The sequence below is a fragment of the Haliotis cracherodii genome, unplaced genomic scaffold (genome assembly GCF_022045235.1).
Source record: "Haliotis cracherodii isolate W230 unplaced genomic scaffold, xgHalCrac1.p SCAF_5, whole genome shotgun sequence".
Classification (NCBI taxonomy): domain Eukaryota; kingdom Metazoa; phylum Mollusca; class Gastropoda; order Lepetellida; family Haliotidae; genus Haliotis; species Haliotis cracherodii.
In genome coordinates, this window is record NW_027266308.1 from 54,757,104 (window position 1) to 54,776,545 (window position 19,442).

Here is a 19,442-nt window from a genome sequence, read left to right on the forward strand (position 1 = left end):
GTCGTCAAGTGTGAGTAAAAAAATCGTCAAGTGTGACAGTAAACAGTCTTCAAGTGTGGCAGTATGGCAGTCGTCAAGGGTAACAGTATGACAGTCGTAAAGGGTGACAGTATGACTGTCGTCAAGTGTGACAGTATGACAGTCGTAAAGTGTAACAGTATGACAGTCGTCAAAGCTGACAGTGTGACAGTCGTCAAGGCTGACAGTGTGACAGTCGTCAAGTGTGACAGTATGACAGTCGTCAAATGTGACAGTATGACAGTCGTCAAGTGTGACCGTAAAGCAGTCGTCAAGTGTGAGTAAAACAGTCGTCAAGTGTGACAGTAAACAGTCTTCAAGTGTGACAGTAAACAGTCTTCAAGTGTGACAGTATGACAGTCGTCAAGGGTGACAGTATGACAGTCGTCAAGGTTGAGAGTCTTTCAGAAAAGTTCTGGCAGTTGATGTAAGAGCTACAGTTGACATGTGTGTGGCAGTTGATGTGGGAGTTACAGTTGACGTATGTGTGGCAGTTGATGTGGGAGTTACAGTTGACGTGTGTGTGGCAGTTGATGTGGGAGTTACAGTTGACGTGTGTGTGGCAGTTGATGTAAGAGTTACAGTTGACATGTGTGTGGCAGTTGATGTGGGAGTTACAGTTGACATGTGTGTGGCAGTTGGTGTAAGAGTTACAGTTGACATGTGTGTGGCAGTTGATGCGGGAGTTACAGTTGACATGTGTGTGGCAGTTGATGTAAGAGTTACAGTTGACATGTGTGTGGCAGTTGATGTAAGAGTTACAGCTGACGTGTGTTGCAGTCAATGTAAGAGCAACAGTTGACGTGTGTGTGGCAGTTGATGTAAGAGTTACAGTTGACGTGTGTGTGGCAGTTGATGTAAGAGTTACAGTTGACATGTGTGTGGCAGTTGATGTAAGAGTTACAGTTGACATGTATAATGCAGTTGATGTAAGGGTTACAGTTGACGTGTGTTGCAGTTGATGTAAGAGTTACAGTTGACATGTGTGTTGCAGTTGATGTAAGAGTTACAGTTGACATGTGTATGGCAGTTGATGTAAGAGTTACAGTTGACATGTGTGTGGCAGTTGATGTAAGAGCTACAGTTGACGTGTGTGTTGCAGTTGATGTAAGAGTTACAGTTGACATGTGTGTGGCAGTTGATGTAAGAGCTACAGTTGACGTGTGTGTTGCAGTTGATGTAAGAGTTACAGTTGACATGTGTATGGCAGTTGATGTAAGAGTTACAGTTGACATGTGTGTGGCAGTTGATGTAAGAGCTACAGTTGACGTGTGTGTTGCAGTTGATGTAAGAGTTACAGTTGACATGTGTGTGGCAGTTGATGTAAGAGCTACAGTTGACGTGTGTGTTGCAGTTGATGTAAGAGTTACAGTTGATATGTGTTGCAGTTGATGTAAGAGTTACAGTTGACATGTGTGTGGCAGTTGATGTAAGAGTTACAGTTGACATATGTTGCAGTTGATGTAAGAGTTACAGTTGACATGTGTGTGGCAGTTGATGTAAGAGTTACAGTTGACATGTGTTGCAGTTGATGTAAGAGTTACAGTTGACATGTGTTGCAGTTGATGTAAGAGTTACAGTTGACATGTGTTGCAGTTGATGTAAGAGTTACAGTTGACATGTGTTGCAGTTGATGTAAGAGTTACAGTTGACATGTGTTGCAGTTGATGTGGGAGTTACAGTTGACATGTGTGTGGCAGTTGATGTAAGAGTTACAGTTGACATGTGTATGGCAGTTGATGTAAGAGTTACAGTTGACATGTGTTGCAGTTGATGTGGGAGTTACAGTTGACATGTGTGTGGCAGTTGATGTAAGAGTTACAGTTGACATGTGTATGGCAGTTGATGTAAGAGTTACAGTTGACATGTGTTGCAGTTGATGTAAGAGTTACAGTTGACATGTATGTTGCAGTCGATGTAAGAGCTACAGTTGACATGTGTGTGGCAGTTGGCTTATGTGTTACAGCTACCTGTGACGATCCGGGTTATAAATTGGTCTTCAGAAACCCATGTTGGTCGGGTGGTCAGGCTCATTGATATAATATTGTATCCCAAATGTGTAGATCGATTCTCATGATGTGAATCACTGGCGTATTTGGCCCAGACTCCATTATGCACAGATGGCCGCCATATAGCTGGCATAAGTGTGACAGTATGTCAGTCGCCAAGTGTGACAGTATGTCAGTCAAGTGTGACAGTCGTCAAGTGTGACAGTAAAACAGTCGTCAAGTGTGAGTAAAACAGTCGTCAAGTGTGAGTAAAACAGTCGTCAAGTGTGAGTAAAACTGTCAAGTTTGACAGTAAAGCAGTCGTCAAGTGTGATAGTAAAACAGTCGTGAAGTGTGACAGTAAAACAGTCGTCAAGTGTGAGTAAAACAGTCGTCAAGTATGAGTAAAACAGTCAAGTTTGACAATAAAACAGTCGTCAAGTGTGACAGGAAAACAGATGTCAAGTGCGACAGTGTGACAGTTGCTTTATTGCTGTTTTGGATTACAGAAATGAAGAGAGAGCTCAATATCGTTCTTGCAATTTATTGATCATCTTACAAGTTATGGTTTACAAATATGGAATGTGTTGCTTTCTCGAACAAACTAAACCTTTGTTCATACGTTTTCGGAAGCTGTAAACAGACATAAACACACAACTAGGTTACTTTCTCTTATGAAGATTCTCCATGGAGTGTCCTATTTCACGCAGCGATACATCCAAGTTCATGCACACAGGCCCTTAGAGGTCACAGGCAAATTTAAATAATGGATCCAGTTTGGTAATAAGCTAACGTTCAAGATCGTAGTAGTAGTATTTTACAGTTCAACAGAATGATGAACTACAAATGATTAATCTAAAAGTGCCCTGAGGGAAACAGGAATTTCATACAGCGTATGTAGACAAACTTAGATATAATCATAATAAATTCAAAGATGATATATTGGTTCGGATTGTACAGTAAGGATAGTCTGCTATACCCTTCATACAATTGTGGAGTGTGCCTGGCTTTCACATGGGCTGTGATACTAGGGCAAGAAGGTTGGTCATATGTCATTGTTGTGGGAGTGAGTTGGTTTGACTGCCGATTAAACATCGTTGTTCACGTTGTTAACGCTGCTCGCGTTGTTCGCGTTGTTCATGCTGCTCGCGTTGTTCGCGTTGTTTGCGTTGTTCATGCTGCTTCCATTGCCCGAGTTGTTCCCAGCGCTTGAGCTGCTCATCACGGAGTCCTCGGCCATGTTCCCCATATCTGATCTGGAAGCGGTTGTTTCTTCCTCAGCATTGTTGGCCACAGACTCATCGGCTTCAGCGTCAGCAGCTTCTCCGCTCTCGGCGTCTCCTTCGCCCTGGGAAATATAAACCGTTTGAGTGAGTAAGTAAGTATAGTTTTACACAGCGAATAGCAATGCTCCAGTCACATCCCGGCAGGGGGTGGGGTGGGGTGGGTTGTGGTGGAAATCAGAAATCGGTTTCACACTTGAACCTCTGTGTGGAATCGAATCCGACTCTTGGACGTGACGAGCCAACACTATAACCAATTAGTTTACCAAATCGCCCATTACCGCGTTACATGTACTTCTTCAGTTCGTCCCGAAGCCATGCCAGAAACGTGTGATTCGTGGGGTCGAATCCCGATTAGGCATGATTATGTTTTTATTCCTGTCTTTCCATATCCAACTGACACACAGTTGAAATACTGGTCAAATTCATTCACAAACAAACTCATTGTAAATTGTCGAATGACAAGAAATCTAAACTGAAGGGCAAAAGAAAGTATAGTGTCTTTTTTTGTAATAGAAAATTGAAAGAACAGAAATGTGATTATGTCTATTTGACCATCGCTTATTCCTGCAACAATTTGTAAAAAGTAATCTTTGGCTGGGTGTCTTTGTTTTAGATTATGGTTAAGATTGTATGATATGAGGTATCATGTGTCAATTTTTACATAACCACAATTTATGAAAATAAAGAAAATCTAGGTTTGGATTGATATAATTTCAATCCATAACCACATTATCATATTCACTCTCTATGTACTAATCTGATTAATCACCCTGGAATATTTTACGTCCTACATATTTACAACCAAGGAGAGAATACTGTTTAACGACGCAGTATATGACGAAGGCCTGTATGTTATTGGGGTTGGACCAGGCAATGAAATGACTGGCAACATGAGCAACGGTCATAAGACGGTGGCATGTCGCCAGGACGGTCAACCACTGAAACCTGACGATTTACATTAATCGGTTCTTTTGACAATCATGGGATACTGCGGATTCCTTGTAACTCCTACAGAGATTTCCTTCAAGGCTGTCATCTTCTTGGGGGCACGGGTGGCCCAGTCGTCTAGGGCGCCGCAATTTGCTGTGCAGAGTTGCGTCCCTTGGGCATGACAGAAACCTATGATTGTGGGTTCGAATCCCGGTTCACCCAGATTATGTTTCCCGGTTTGTCAGCACCATACCCGTGCTCGTGGGTTTCACCAAAGTGGTAAATGTCTAAGACCTGCATCACTTCGGTCTTTCCTCCCACACTAAGCTGACACGCCGCGATATAACTGGAATACTGTTAAAAGCGACGCTAAACCCAACTCACTCACTCACTGTTATCTTCTGACAAGATAATTTGAGTCTTTAAGTTTAGAAATTGGAACAATATGAATACATGACCCTTTATATAGATTCACCTGCTGAAGGGACAATAATTAGCCCTGAACCGTCTTACAAAGACTAAAGAAGTTGTATCATTTTAAAAGTGTCTTGTAGTCAAGATAATTTGGTTAGAATCCAAGATTTGCCTGGACTGTAATCCTTAGTGTGATTCTACACATCCAGGTTCGTGGTTTTACAATACGTAAGTAGCTGGATAGAATTGTTTGAGGGGTATTCTAAAAGTTGGTGAGTAAATAATAAAAATGGATAACAACTTCTGGTTTACTGCATGTAGCCACGTGTCAGTCAGTGGAGGTTCTTACACCGTTATCTTAATAGAGATAGAAGTAGCAAGCTCGGGTTACTGTATTCCCATATAAACTGAGTGGCAGCGTTGTGACTGAAACGACGTCATATAAAACACTCGTCTAGCGGGGATACACGTGGTCCTGTTGTCAAAGGCGCCACAAGTCGCCGTGCATATATGCCATGAATTTAATGATAAAATCCAATGATAGAATCCCATAATAGAATTCCATGATAGAATCCCATAATAGAATTCCATGATAGAATTTCATGATAGAATTCCATGATAGAATTTCATGTCAGAATTTCATGATAGAATTCCATGACAGAAGCCCATGATAGAATCCCATGATAGAAATCCGTGATAGAATCCCATGATAGAATTTTGTGATAGAATCCCATGATAGAAGCTTATTATAGAATCCCATGGTAGAATTCCATAATAGAATCCCATGATAGAATCCCATGACAGATTCCCATGATCGTGCATTCGAATAGCAGATTCGCCCTGATTCTGATTCTTAGTTTTCAAATACCATCCGCATTCTTGGGTTTCGCCTAATTGAAAACGTCACATCAGACCTTCCTTTCACAATGTACAATGTGTAAAGCCCATTTCTGATGTCCCTCACCGAGATATTGCTGTGATATTGCTAAAAGCGGCGTAAAAGTCCACTAACTCACTCACTAACTTCCGATGTAAATGACATGCCGATATATCACTGAACTACTGTTCAAAGAGGCGTTAAACCAAACTCACAACACATAATAATCTCTCAGAACGTACGAAGAGTTTACCTCGCCACTCTCTCTGTCCTTGGTCACTTTGTGGTCAATATCAACAGCCAGCATGAGAGCCACAAGGAAGTAGCCGAAGATGGAGATGACTGACAGGATGTAGGCGAAGCCGACTTCGAACTCTTGACCAAACAGATCTTCAAACAGCACACTGGCCTGAACTCCATACACCGCCACGCCGATCAGGATGAAGATACCTGTGAAGTACAGACATTGATAGTTTCTCAAGATCGATGATTTGATTGGTTTGTTGCTTAACGCCGCACTCAGCAATATTCCAGCTATATGAAGGCGGCCTGTAAATAATCGAGTCTGGACCAGACAATCCAGTGATTAATGTCATGAGCATCGATCCACGCAATTGGGATCGATGACATGCATCAACCAAGTCAGCGAGACTGACCACCCGATCCCGTTAATCGCCTTTTACGACAAGCATAGTCACCTTTTATGGCAAGCATGGGTTGCTGAAGACCTATTCTATACCCCGAAATCTTCACGGGTCAGATCGATGAAAGCTATTAAGCGTAAAACTACAAAGGTATGTTTTACTGCCAGTGGGTGCACCTGTACGTTGTTCGAGTGCTGCAAAAGAGACCTTTGTTGCAATCAAGATCCTGTCGAGACCATATATTGCTGAAACGCCATCTTGTCAATGAGTTCATTGAAACCATACACTGTTTAAACGGTATTTTGAGTTCAGAGATGTAAAGTTTACAAGCTTGCACTGCGTATGAACCTGTCGCCCAACATGAACAGATGCGCAAGGTTTGAAGACCGAAGCTGTATATAGACACTGTAGCGAATGTGTTGATGACGGTTCATGTTTTCAATGAAGCATGCTTCATCATCAAAATCGGCACCATGGCCGATGGTTTCACAAATTGGTGACTTGCACTACTTCGGGTTTTCCTCCCACGTGAGGACACACCGTGACATAACTAACCGCCTCGAAATAACAAAGAGGCGTTAAACTAATTTCACAAACTCACTCCATAGTGAGTGTATTACCTGTGCCTACGGCGAACGCTAGTGCGGCAATGATGAGAGGTACACATCGTGCCAGGGATGCAGCAAACAGTAACACCAGCGTCAGGATGACTGTGACTACAGCAGTGATGAAGGAGACGATCATCACCCCTTGCACTGCCTTGAACCATTCTTGAGCTGGAATACATCAATATGTGTCTGTTAATAAATACTTCTTGCATTGGATTCCATCCCGACTGTCCATTTTCCAACATTGTATTATTGTAAGGATTCGACATTCAGCATTCTGTGAAGCGACCGGGGACTGTTTGAGACAGGTTATTTTTCCGGTTACTGCTTCAAAACATATTATCATAGACTACAGGGCATCAGAAAGTAAACACCGTGTTTGTTTGAGGGTGGCTAAAATGAAATGAACAAGAAAAAGGCAATCGTACAACTCTATTTTTAACCTTTCCTATGATGCTTAAAAGAGTTTTTCGCCTATATTTGGTATCAATTACACTCATCGAAAAATGAATTTCTGACTTTAATCGACGCATGCTAATATATCTGCCATGAAAAAAAAAACAGGACAAAATCCTATAAAAACTTACTCTGCAGAAGAGGCGATGAGTCAGTGGACAGACATATTCCTGCTTGACAAGCTTCCCAAAGACCTTCATTTGAGTTGAATCTCTGACTCCAGAATGGTGAGGCAAATCCAATCAAATGAAGGATAAGCGCAATGAAGAGGACAAGTGCTGACACCTTCAGAAGCTTGGAAGTCTTTCCACAACATTTGTGCATGATTGCTGTGTTGTTTCGCCGACGCTAAAGCTGAACGTTCTTATTCTTCCAGGCTCCTGTGAGTTGCTTCTTCTGCTCAGTGATGATGGTAGGCGCTGGTCTGATCAATCATAACACTGGCGCAGGGAGTGACGTCTATGGCCTCTAAACGAAAAGCAGTATACCCAAAGCTTTATATCGATACAGTTCACATACATACATCGTGTCGCGACTACTCATTGCATACTGTCACTCAGGTCACATCATACTGCCTGAAACTTGACGTATAAGTTTACATACTAATCAGTATAGCTGCAATGATCCGGTTTAATGTTTGCTTCGCCAGCAATTTATGTGTTCCATTCCAAATTATGCATAGGGTGTGGTTAGGTTTTGGTTTAACGTTAAGGGCAAACTTAGAAATGTCAAATCCTGTCAGGCTGTGATCACACTGCGTACAGCGCAGTCAAATTATCTGGGGCTTTGTTTCTTTTATATGAAATAGTCACTGGAGGCAGTTCCATTAATAATGAAGTAAAAAGTTTATATGTTTTTACTGTTCAATGGTGTGTTCCGAATGCATAACATTCCCCTGAAAACAAGAGTTATGAATATTTTAGTTCTAAATAAAGAGTTAATCTCCAAGAAACTTCCACTCCGACCTTTTCGAGTTTTTTCTACCCTACCCGGGGATTCCGAGGCAAATTAGGTCCCTGTCATTCACGTTTGTGTCGTTTGTGTAAGTAAAATGGCGTGAATGTTCAAAATTGATTGTGTGGCATCGTGTGCTATGTTATAACCATTGTTTGACTAATGTCAAAACACAGTTTGAAACAATCATAATGTATTTTTGACCAAATTTCTGGTTGGAGTCTCCGATGAAACCAGTTATCAGCATGTTTAAGCCTAGCTGTAATGATAATAAAAGCGACTAAACCCTTTCCATGATCATTGGAAATCTCTGTTAAAGGCAGAGTCCATTGTACCATTCCGATTACATTAGAATTATGTGTTAATGAATCACTATCAAACAGTGATGATAACAAGTGTAGTCTGCAGTGTATCTGGTGGCACCCGTTACAAACACATACAAAGGCAAGTCAAGTATTCACCTGAACAAACTCGGGAACAAAGTTTGTTTGTTGTTTAACGCCGCACTCAGCAATATTACAGCTACATAACGGCGGTCTGTAAATAATCGAGTCTGGACCAGACAATCCAGTGATTGATAACATGAGCATCGATCTACGCAATTGGGATACAATGACATGCATCAACCAAATCGGCGAAACCATCCGATCCCGTTAGTCGCCTCTTACCACAAGCATCTTAGTCTTTAGTTATCTTTAAGTGTGTCGTGTGGGATAGTGGTGAACAGTGTTCAAAAGTCAATGTTTTGACAGAACTTAGTTCTTTTATGAGATTCCAAGCAAATCCTTTGATGTTTTGATAATCCACATGGTATTAATTCCACTTGCCTCAAATAAATACTTTACTGTTAATAAAAAGAAAATACTTCCTTGATTGTATAAGGATTATGGTTAATCTTTGAGACAGGGATTTGGTGGTACATTAGCTGGAACCAGCAATATATATCTATTTGTATGGATTTTCATGGCTCTTTGGTCAAGTTCAAAGTTGATAGAATTAATGGGTGGTTAGTGCGGATTCTTTCTTCTGTTAACATACTGGCTGTATATGTGGCGTTATTTGATATGTCACTTATATCAAATTCTTTTAACAAACAATTAATGTAGTGATGCTTACATATAATGTTTATTCTATTTGAGGCCTTGTCAGTGGGAACAACTACAAACTTGTCATGTAGGACAGGAAGATTTTGGATGAATTATGGTTGCGACAGAATAAGTTTATTCCAATTCTGTTTTGTCTTTTTCAGTTTGTGCATTCTACCAATGACAACATCACGCACTGACCTAACCAACCCTGAAACACATTCAAGGATTCATCTTCCCTTTTGACCCATTTTGGGGCATATATGCTTCGACTGCATCCGTAATGATTTTAAAGTTGTGATCCCAATTGGTAGGAGGGTGTTCATGATATTATGGTCCATATTTAAATAACGGACGAAGGTTGTTATTTATTATATACTTCAGTGTGAAAGACTGGGTTTTATGAAGTTGAGAAAAGTGATATTTTCCCTGCTGTGAACATAACACTTGATATTTCACCGCAGTGAACATGACACTTTGACGGAACTATTGTCATTCAAAAGTTACCTCCCCTTAAATTGTCTCCCTTCATCGTAAGTGTCTAGCCCGTACACAAACTGTTGACGTCCTTTTTACGTGATGGTGATGGTAATGACCGATGGTCATTTGTGGAGTTAATATCACTTCTTGCCGTTTGTTATTTTCTCGAAAATGTTTCGTTCTAAACTGCAAATTTCTCATTTAACTCATCAATCGAGACTGTTCCTTTCGCAAAGCGCCATATTTGTTACTTGACCAGCGTGTATTCTTTCTCTCCCTACAGCTATCTCGTAGGGTGGTAGAGCAGTCTCATCAGTCGTCGCAGCCGAAACAAGTGAAGCTTACATAAATAGCTATTCACGTTCTGCAAACTTTTCCTATAATTGACCATCAAGGGTAAAATTGTGTCGTATAGGAAAATGAAATTGTTGGTAGTTCAGGAAATTTCAAATAATGTGGGATCTTTAGGGACTCTGCGTCTTGTCTGAGAATGGTACTTATAAAACATCATATGCTGTATCACCTAATGGCGCTCGCATTTTGTTATGTATGGAAAGTCATCTTTGTTAACTGTTTTGTAAAAATGTGCGATTTGTTAGAGATTCAAATGTTGTTGGTTTTGTTTTACAGATTTTGACGAATCTCCAGCCAGGGGAAATACCGCCAATATCTTTCTGAGACCTTAGCTATGGCATATCAAGCTGTACTTGATGGAATGTCGGTGAGGAAGGCTGCACTATTCTTCTCAGTTCCGTTTGTCGCCTTGCTTGATCATCGCACCAGCGGAGAGTCGGAATAGGTCCCACGTAGGTAAAGGCCATGCCTGGTGTCTCCAGTGGTGATGTTGCTGGAATATTGCTTAAAGCGTGTAAGACCACTCACACACAGCCGACAAAGAAAAGGAAAGTCATCGGTGCACTCGCTGGAAGGAAGGAAGTTACGGAGGACTTGATTTTGGCGCCAGTCAATCAGGGAGAGGTCGGAATGAGTTGGATATATCAACAAACACGTCACTTAAACCTGACACAAAGCCTAACGTCTACGTGACGTCGTCGCAACATCGAATCTCAAGACCTAAACGATGGAGTCGATGGAGACGAACTGTTGCCACAACTTTCAGATTGTTGGCTATCACATGGTAGAACAGTCGTCATAGTTTTCTTAAATACATTAACAAAAATAAAGTTAACAGGTAAGATAAAACTATATTAATGCAATCGTCCTCAGTGCGGGGCAATATTTCTTGTGTGATCGAAAACCGATGCAGTATACTGATATGCCTCGGATCTTAATTGTGTGGATTGATGCTGATGGTGTCGATTATGAGGTTTAAAACCCGAATCCAAAGGATAGGTTTTATTCCGAGGATGAAGGTTTTAAATCTCACAAACACCCGATTGTAAGTGTTTCATCTGACTTATAAAGCGAAAGATGAAACTTTAAACAACATCTATCAACAATTTTATGTTTCTAACATACTTTCCAGGAACCTTAGAAAACGGACGTAAAATATATGTTGCTGTCGTACGGGTGCTTGATAAAGCATTCTTAAAAGCATTGGTTTATCAGCGCGTCTGTAGTCTAGTGGCACACTCACTGGGCAAGTGATAAGAAGGTGGCTTGTTCGATCCGCGTGAATATCAAACACATTTATCGTTTGATTTTACATTTCGTTACATTGTGTTCATATGCAAAATACATTTCTAGCGAGAGACATTCATATTCTTCTAGACCACACCAAACTCTAATAATCATCTAAAACAACACAACACAAATATACACTAGACGGGTGTGCGGTACACGGCAGTGTATTTACGAAACGCAACACACAACACACAGTGACATTACGTCACTCCATAGACCATTATTACATATGATATAGCATATGGAAACATACAGATGGTAACGGTGGCTGAAGCTCGACACGTAAAACCAGAGATAAAAACGTTTGTGAATACAAAAAGCTCTGGAACCGTGTTCTCCCTACGAATGCAGCCACAATACACATGTGATAGTAAACACAATTATACCAATGAGTACAGTAAACTACGGTTATAACGAACACGCTTATAACGAACTGACCGATATAACGAACTTACTTGTTAGCCCCGGCCATGTGTTGCATATATGCTTATAACTTACTACGGTTATTGCGAACTAAAACGGGTGGTCCTTTTGAGTTCGTTATAAACGTAGTTTACTGTATTATAACAGCTATCCAGTATCATCAACATACATGGCCTGTCAACAGAGACATATGGCCATAACAGAATGTGGCCTCACCGCCATACGTCCACATCTAAAAGGAAAAGTCTGAAACATATAAAAAGATATTAGAAACGGAATAATAAAAAAGAAAGAAGCAAACATCATAAATTTACATGTTGTTAATTGAACTGCCGTGAGAGCATGGGAGAGAGGCGACAACATAAAGCCCTACCCTTACATACCCCAAATATCAGCGCCATCTACTGGCATAATTACCTCGCTTTATTATAGAACGTACCTCTAGGAGAAAGTAGTTTCCCTCTAATTCAATACTTCAAACGAGGGAAACATCATTGTTACAATATACAGTAAACTATGGTTATAACGAACACGCTTATAACGAACTGACCGATATATCGAACTTACTTGTTAGCCCCGGCCATGTGTTGCATATATGATGTATATGTGCTTATAACTTACTACGGTTATAATGGTTGGTCCCTTTGAGTTCGTTATAACCGTAGTTTACTGTAAACGGAAGTTGTGTTAATATTAACATAACACGATGTGTGAGGTTGCAGGTTCGATTCACGTCATGGAATTTTCATGTTAAAAAAAATTGTGACTTTTTACCAATCATCAAACACAATTGTGTTCACATCAAGGGGCAACTTTATAAAACGTTAATTGTTAAATCTAGATGTTACAATTGAAATGTATTCAACAGGTCCTGGGCATGGTTGATATTGCCTGCCTTGGAAGTTAACCAATTTTTTAAAGCATCTTCTGTTACTTTAGAGTGACGTCACCGGAGGTTTATAAGTCGATCTATCAACTGTCTATCACGTCTGTCTTATCCAGACATGGACATCACCCTTAAAGCCTTGATCTCAATCGATCAGGCTCACTCTTTACAGAACAAGTGGCGTAAATGTCATCAGATAGTTCGCGTGCGTCTTTTTCAACAAGAAAAGAAAGAAAACACGTATTTCGTGAAAACAAATGATGAAATAGTTCACAGTGCACTTGTATAACTGTTTTAAGGTTCGCTTCAAATTAAAATATGACAACAAACTTATTTAGATATTTTTCAGATAAATAATCAGCAATTATTTTCAACGCCTTCTGTTATCACTATCAAAGCATGGAATAAATCCAGGACATATACACGAGTACATCAATATGTAGATGTTCTACTCCGTTAACCAACTCGTTAAAAGATGGTGCTTGTTGTTACCCTGTCTGGCGCTCGGCATAAAGGGGCTAAAACAAGGACTGGTTGGCTCGGAGTTACTGTGTCCGAGTGGGGTATTGATGTTAAACTGTGGCATGGTATCTCAGTGAGCTAGCACTATAAATCGGCATCAGTCCGGACTAGTACAAGCAGCCCCACACACACATACCCGTGCATGCACGTCGCTATATAAGTGCAATAATCTTGGACGCGACGTTAAACCCAATTTCACCTCACCGTTAACCAACTAGCATTAAAAAACAACTGAAAATAACCCACGTTGAAGGACGCCACCCCCAGGGACTCCAGGGTAGAATATGTTCCCAGTGTATTACGCTTGCCCTGAGAGCCGACTGATGACTTTGGGGTTGTGTGGCCTGGCAGTTCTCTGTCATAGTGAATCGTGTTGGGTGCGCAGTCAGCCGCTGATATTTTCAGGACGCCAACATGTAGCTGTAAAATTGCTGACTGGCATAAAATAACATTAACCCTTTAAAGGACAAATCGGGACAAGATACGTCAATGGCAGAAATATATCCAGTGTAGCCGTAAGGATTAATTGTGTAACGGAAAGTTTTTATTGTGTAACGGAAACTTATTTTTGTGTAACGAAAAGGATTTATTATGTAACGGGGATGATCTACTGGAAATGAGAACAACATATTGTATAATGAACAAGGTGAGGTGGGGTGAGGTGAGGTGAGGTGAAATTAGGTTTAACGTCACGTCCAAGATTATATAGTCCACTTATATAGCGACGTGCATGCACATGTGTGTGTGGTTGCTTGTACTAGTCCGGACTGATGCCGATTTATAGTGCTAGCTCACTGAGATACCATGCCGCAGTTCCCACTCCGAGCCAACCAGTCCTTGTTTTAGCCCCTTAATGCCGAGCGCAAGACAGGGTAACAACAAGCACCATCTTTTAACTTCTTTTGGTATGACGCAGGGACACGGGTGGCCCAGTCGTCTGAGGCGCCGCGATTCGTTGTGCAGAGTTGCGTCCCTTGGGCACGCCAGAAACCTATGACAGTGGGTTCGAACCCCGGTTCTCCCCGATTATGTTTCTAGGTTTGTCAGAAGCATACCCGTGCTCGTGTACTCTGTAACAGTGAGGATGTAGTCTGTAACAGAGAGGATTTACTCTGTAATGGGAAGGATTTACTCTGTAACAGAGAGGATTTACTCTGTAATGGGAAGGACGTACTCTGTAAAGGAGAAGATTTACTCTTTAACTAGAAAGATATACTTTGTAATGGGGAGGATTTATTTTGTAACCGGGAGGATTTACTCAGTAACGGGAAGAATTTACTCTGTAACGGAGATGGTTTACCATTTTTTGGGGAGGGTTTTCTCTGTAACAGATATGATTTACTCTGAAATGGTGAGAATTTACTTTGTAATGGGGAGGATTTACTCAGTAACGGAGTGGATTTGCTCTGCAACGGGGAGAATTTACTCTGTTACTAGGAGTGTTTACTCTTTAACGGAGAGGTTGTATTCTGTAACGGATATAATTTTCTCTATAAAGGATAGAATTTACTCTGTAACGAGGAGGATTTACTCTTTAACGGAGAGAATGTATTCTGTAACAGGAAGAATTTCCCCGTAACGAGGAGGATTTACTCTGTAACAGTGAGCTGTTCATAATATCCGAATATTGGTTTTCACATAAACTGGCAACATTGGTACACGTGGGTTAATGATACCCGATGGTGTGTTATGACAGCAGTTGGCATGTGAGTGAGTGTGTGTGTGTGTGGGGGGGGGGGGGGGGATAGTGCAATGGTTGTCTCCCTTCACCAAGTGTAGGCGTCACCAGACCTACACCCAATTAAGCTTAAACCTAACGCCAATCAACGACCAGTACAGACTGATTATTGTAGTGGCATTTTAGTAGCAGATGATACAAGACAAGGCAGATATAAAATTAGTTTAATAGACAGATATACATCAGCGTATGATACGCCTTCGTTTCATCGACGTGCTGGCTACAGCGTGCCCTTGACCCTGTTCTGGTCTAGGCATGTTCAGGTGTACTTGCTGCTTCAGAGTGCGCTTCTGGCATGTCGGCAGCTTCTTCATCGTGATCGTTGTGGATGCGGTCGAGGTCGACGGAGAGGAGGATCCCAGCGACCACGAAGACGATTGCGGCACTAAGAGTGATCCCCCAGGAGAACCCCAGATAGAAGACGGCGAAATAGATCTCGCCTCTGATCCAGTAGACAAACACACCGCACAACAGCAAGGCAGCTAAAATATTAATAAAAATATTCAGCACGTTTTCTTGAGAATGCCATTCATATTGGTAGTCTTATTGTATTCCTGTATAAGCTCACAAAAATGTTACCTTTGCTCGAAGGGCTATCTATCGACATTTTTCGGTTATGAAAAAATATTCAAAGTTCGTCAGATAGTGAGGTGTTTATAACTGGGACCGTTCATTAAAACAACATTTTATCAGGGTTTTTTATTGTTCTCGTTATGTCTATTTCGACAATAATTGCTACTACCTGGTGCAAAGGCGTGAACGATGGCTGCAATCCGGATTGCCTTTTTGTGTGCACATGCGACGTCAAACATGATGATGAACGATAGTATGACTCCGGCCAGACCAAGGATCAAGCCAATCGTTACAAGTGCTTGCACGGCCACAAACCAGACTTGATCTGTAACATATAGGGAATAATTATATAATCACATGGTGTGTGCCTTGTCCAATATAACTAAATGGACCAGACTTGATCTGTGATATACAGAGAATAGTTATGCAATCACACGGTGTGTGCCTTCCCCAATAGAACTAAATGGACCAGACTTGATCTGTGATATACAGAGAATAGTTATGCAATCACATGGTGTGTGCCTTCCCCAATAGAACTATATAAACAGGTTTAATCTGTAACATACTGGGAATAATTATAAAAAACACATGGTATGTGCCTTGTCCAATAGAACTATAAAAACAGGTTTAGTCTGTAACATACTAGGAATAATTTTTAAAAAAACACATGGTGTGTTCCTTCCCCAATAGAATCTTAATGTATGTAAACAAGCCTTTCTACGAGTGAGTGAGTGAGTTGGGTTTAACGCCGCTTTTAACAGTATTCCAGTTATATCGCGGCGTGTCAGCTTAATGTGGGAGGAAAACCCGAAGTGATGCAGGTCTCAGACGTTTACCACTTCGGTGAAGCCCACGAGCACGGGTATGGTGCTGACAAACCTAGAAACATAATCGGGGCAAACCAGGATTCGAACCCACAATCATAGGTTTCTGGTACAAGAATACTGTAACCCTGATCAAACAAGGGAATTGTATCGGACATCATTTTGGTCACTGATGCATCAAATCCAGAAATATCATCTACACGTCTTCCATTAGAGAGTGAGTGAGTATGGTTTCGAACCCCACAGCCCCGTCTTCCCATAAACCGTTTTGAAAGCTTTACACATGCCTTGTTGTAATCCTGATCAAACACGTCGTATGAACTTTGTAAGTTAATGGAGTTCGCGTTAACGAGGTTTCAGTATCAGGATTAAAAATACGGTTATTTCTGTCAACGCTGAGTTAACCGAATCCTTTCTACGTCCAAGTAAGTTGTCATCCATGAACCCTAGTTTTCATTATGTTACAAGGAGGTTAATGTTATCATATTCATACACGTGAATAAGAACATTGTTCACTTTTACTTTCGTTTATTTAAATCGTAATTTTGGAACATTCCAGGTTTTAGACATACCTCCAAGCGGATCATCGAGGGTTGAGACACATAGGCTCCCGGTGCACCTCTCCCAGAGTCCTTCGTTCTGACCTCCTCTAGTACTCCATAGTGGCGTCCCGAACCCCAGCAGGAGGAGGACAAAAGCAAAGAGAAACAAGAAAGCTGATACCTTGACGAAGACCGAAGTCTTACCACAACACCCTGCGTGTGTCATCTTGGACGTCTCCGGGGAGTAATTCTATATCCGATTCTTCAACAAATTCGGCATAGTTATATACCATTTCATAGAAGAATACTGCGGTTTCATTGGTCGCAAGATAATTAATATGCAAATAAACTGGTCACGTGATAAAATATGTTATGATGCTTGTGTTTTACACGTGCTTAGGGTAAGAATACTGTTTTAGTGTCTGTGCAGCATGTACACATATTTGTGGCACGCCCATAGTTCGACGGATGTAGGTGACTGTAGCGTCTGAATACTGATGTTGTCACGCTCAATGTAGTCACATTGTAAACGAAATAGTGTTAATTAGGAGCTTATTTATTTATCATGAATTCAATTTAAATCAAAACGTATGTGACATGAAGACTCGTGTAGGTTAATATATATATATGGTTTTGCTTTAACCATTCACAGGTGTATTAACAGTATTCATTGTGTAGAGGTAGCACGGGTGGCCCAGTCGTCTAAGGCGCCGCGATTCGCTGTGCACAGTTGCGTCCCTTGGGCATGCCAGAAACTATGATTGTGGGTTCGAATCCCGTTTGGCCCCGATTATGTTTCTAGGATTGTCAGCACCAAACCCGTGCTCGTGGGTTTCACCGAAGTGGTAAACGTCTGAGACCTGCATCACTTCGGGCTTTCCTCCCACATTAAGCTGACACGCCGTGATATAACTGGAGTACTGTTAAAAGCGGCGTTAAACCCAACTCACTCACTCACTGTGTAGAGGTAGCCCTAAACAGATGTACATAATTATTATAATCAACAACAACATCGATACTTTGACAATGAGTCAGAGTAAATGTTGTTTGACGACGCAGCCAGTAATTTTGCATCAGTCCATGCTCGACCCGGCAATACAGTGACCTGTTAGGGAGCATGGTGACATACTCGACCACGCTGTACAGACAGTGATTCTAACCACTCACTCCAAATTTTAGGTTCCAGTTAGAGCAGGTCTGATGTAAGCTATATAAGAGTGACGGGCGAGTAAACTGGATCTGGTGGTCAGGTTTGGTGACGAAGTTGATTACATGACTGTCAAACTGTTATCCATATTGAACATCGATATCGTTATCCGTGTTTTCAGAAGTCAAGAGCGCATCTTCCAGACGGCTTTCCTTCATATTTCCGACTGGACGCGAATGATACTATGTTCTTAGACATACATTCTGTTTAAAAATCAGAGGGCGCTTTATTAGTTTTCGAGCATGTATGTACAGAAAATGGGCAGTTTCATGTTGCTTTGTTGGTAAAAACGTAGATTCAGTATAGCGAGTTACAACCAGCCGTTATCGTGCGTGTACTAAACTGACTTCAAAAACAGAACATGCGTGATTTGGTTGCATGTGTGACTATGAGATGACCATATCATATCTTTTGTTTGCTGTTTTAACGTCGCACTCAGCAATATTCCAGCTATTTGACGGCGGTCTGTAAATAATCGAGTCTGGACCAGCCAATCCATGCATCGTGCAACTGTGGCGTGCATCCCTGTCCCGGCTCTCGCCCATGCATCGTGCAACTGTGGCGTGCATCCCTGTCCCGGCTCTCTCCCATGCATCGTGCATCTCTGGCGTGCATCCCTGTCCCGACTCTCTCCCATGCATCGTTCATCTGTGGCGTGCATCCCTGTCCCGACTCTCTCCCATGCATCGTGCATCTGTGGCGTGCATCCCTGTCCCGACTCTCTCCCATGCATCGTGCATCTGTGGCGTGCATCCCTGTCCCGGCTCTCTCCCATGCATCGTGCATCTGTGGCGTGCATCCCTGTCCTGGCTCTCTCCCATGCATCGTGCATCTGTGGCGTGCATCCCTGTCCCGACTCTCTCCCATGCATCGTGCATCTGTGGCGTGCATCCCTGTCCCGACTCTCTCTCATGCATCGTGCATCTGTGGCGTGCATCCCTGTCCCGACTCTCTCCCATGCATCGTGCATCTGTGGCGTGCATCCCTGTCCTGGCTCTCTCCCATGCATCGTGCATCTGTGGCGTGCATTCCTGACCCGACTCTCTCCCATGCATCGTGCATCTGTGGCGTGCATCACTGTCCTGGCTCCCTCCCATGCATCGTGCATCTCTGGCGTGCATCCCTGTCCCGACTCTCTCCCATGCATCTTGCATCTGTGGCGTGCATATACCTGTCCCGACTCTCTCCCATGCATCGTGCATCAGTGGTGCGCTCTTTGAAATCTGTGTGGAAAGAGCCTGCTCGATTGTGCCTCAAAAGTTTTTAAATGTAAACACATAGACTGGTGCTGCTGGGGTATTGTTCGACATAAAGGGACAGTTGACTATTATTGTTAATCTGTG

General features: G+C 41.9%; 2 protein-coding genes across 2 annotated transcripts; both read right to left on the minus strand.

Moving 5' to 3' along the window:
• Positions 1-3,093: 3,093 nt before the first annotated feature.
• On the minus strand, positions 3,094-7,545 carry LOC139443772 (epithelial membrane protein 1-like). Its single transcript, XM_071224690.1, has 4 exons — positions 7,353-7,545; positions 6,778-6,933; positions 5,767-5,963; positions 3,094-3,354 (listed from the first exon to the last, which is right to left on the minus strand). Exons 1-4 carry the CDS (start codon positions 7,543-7,545, stop codon positions 3,094-3,096), a joined length of 807 nt encoding a protein of 268 aa, XP_071080791.1.
• A 7,657-nt stretch (positions 7,546-15,202) lies between these two features.
• LOC139441938 (uncharacterized) lies at positions 15,203-17,118 on the minus strand. Its single transcript, XM_071222687.1, has 3 exons — positions 16,923-17,118; positions 15,696-15,851; positions 15,203-15,435 (listed from the first exon to the last, which is right to left on the minus strand). Exons 1-3 carry the CDS (start codon positions 17,116-17,118, stop codon positions 15,203-15,205), a joined length of 585 nt encoding a protein of 194 aa, XP_071078788.1.
• Between the last annotated feature and the right edge of the window lie 2,324 nt (positions 17,119-19,442).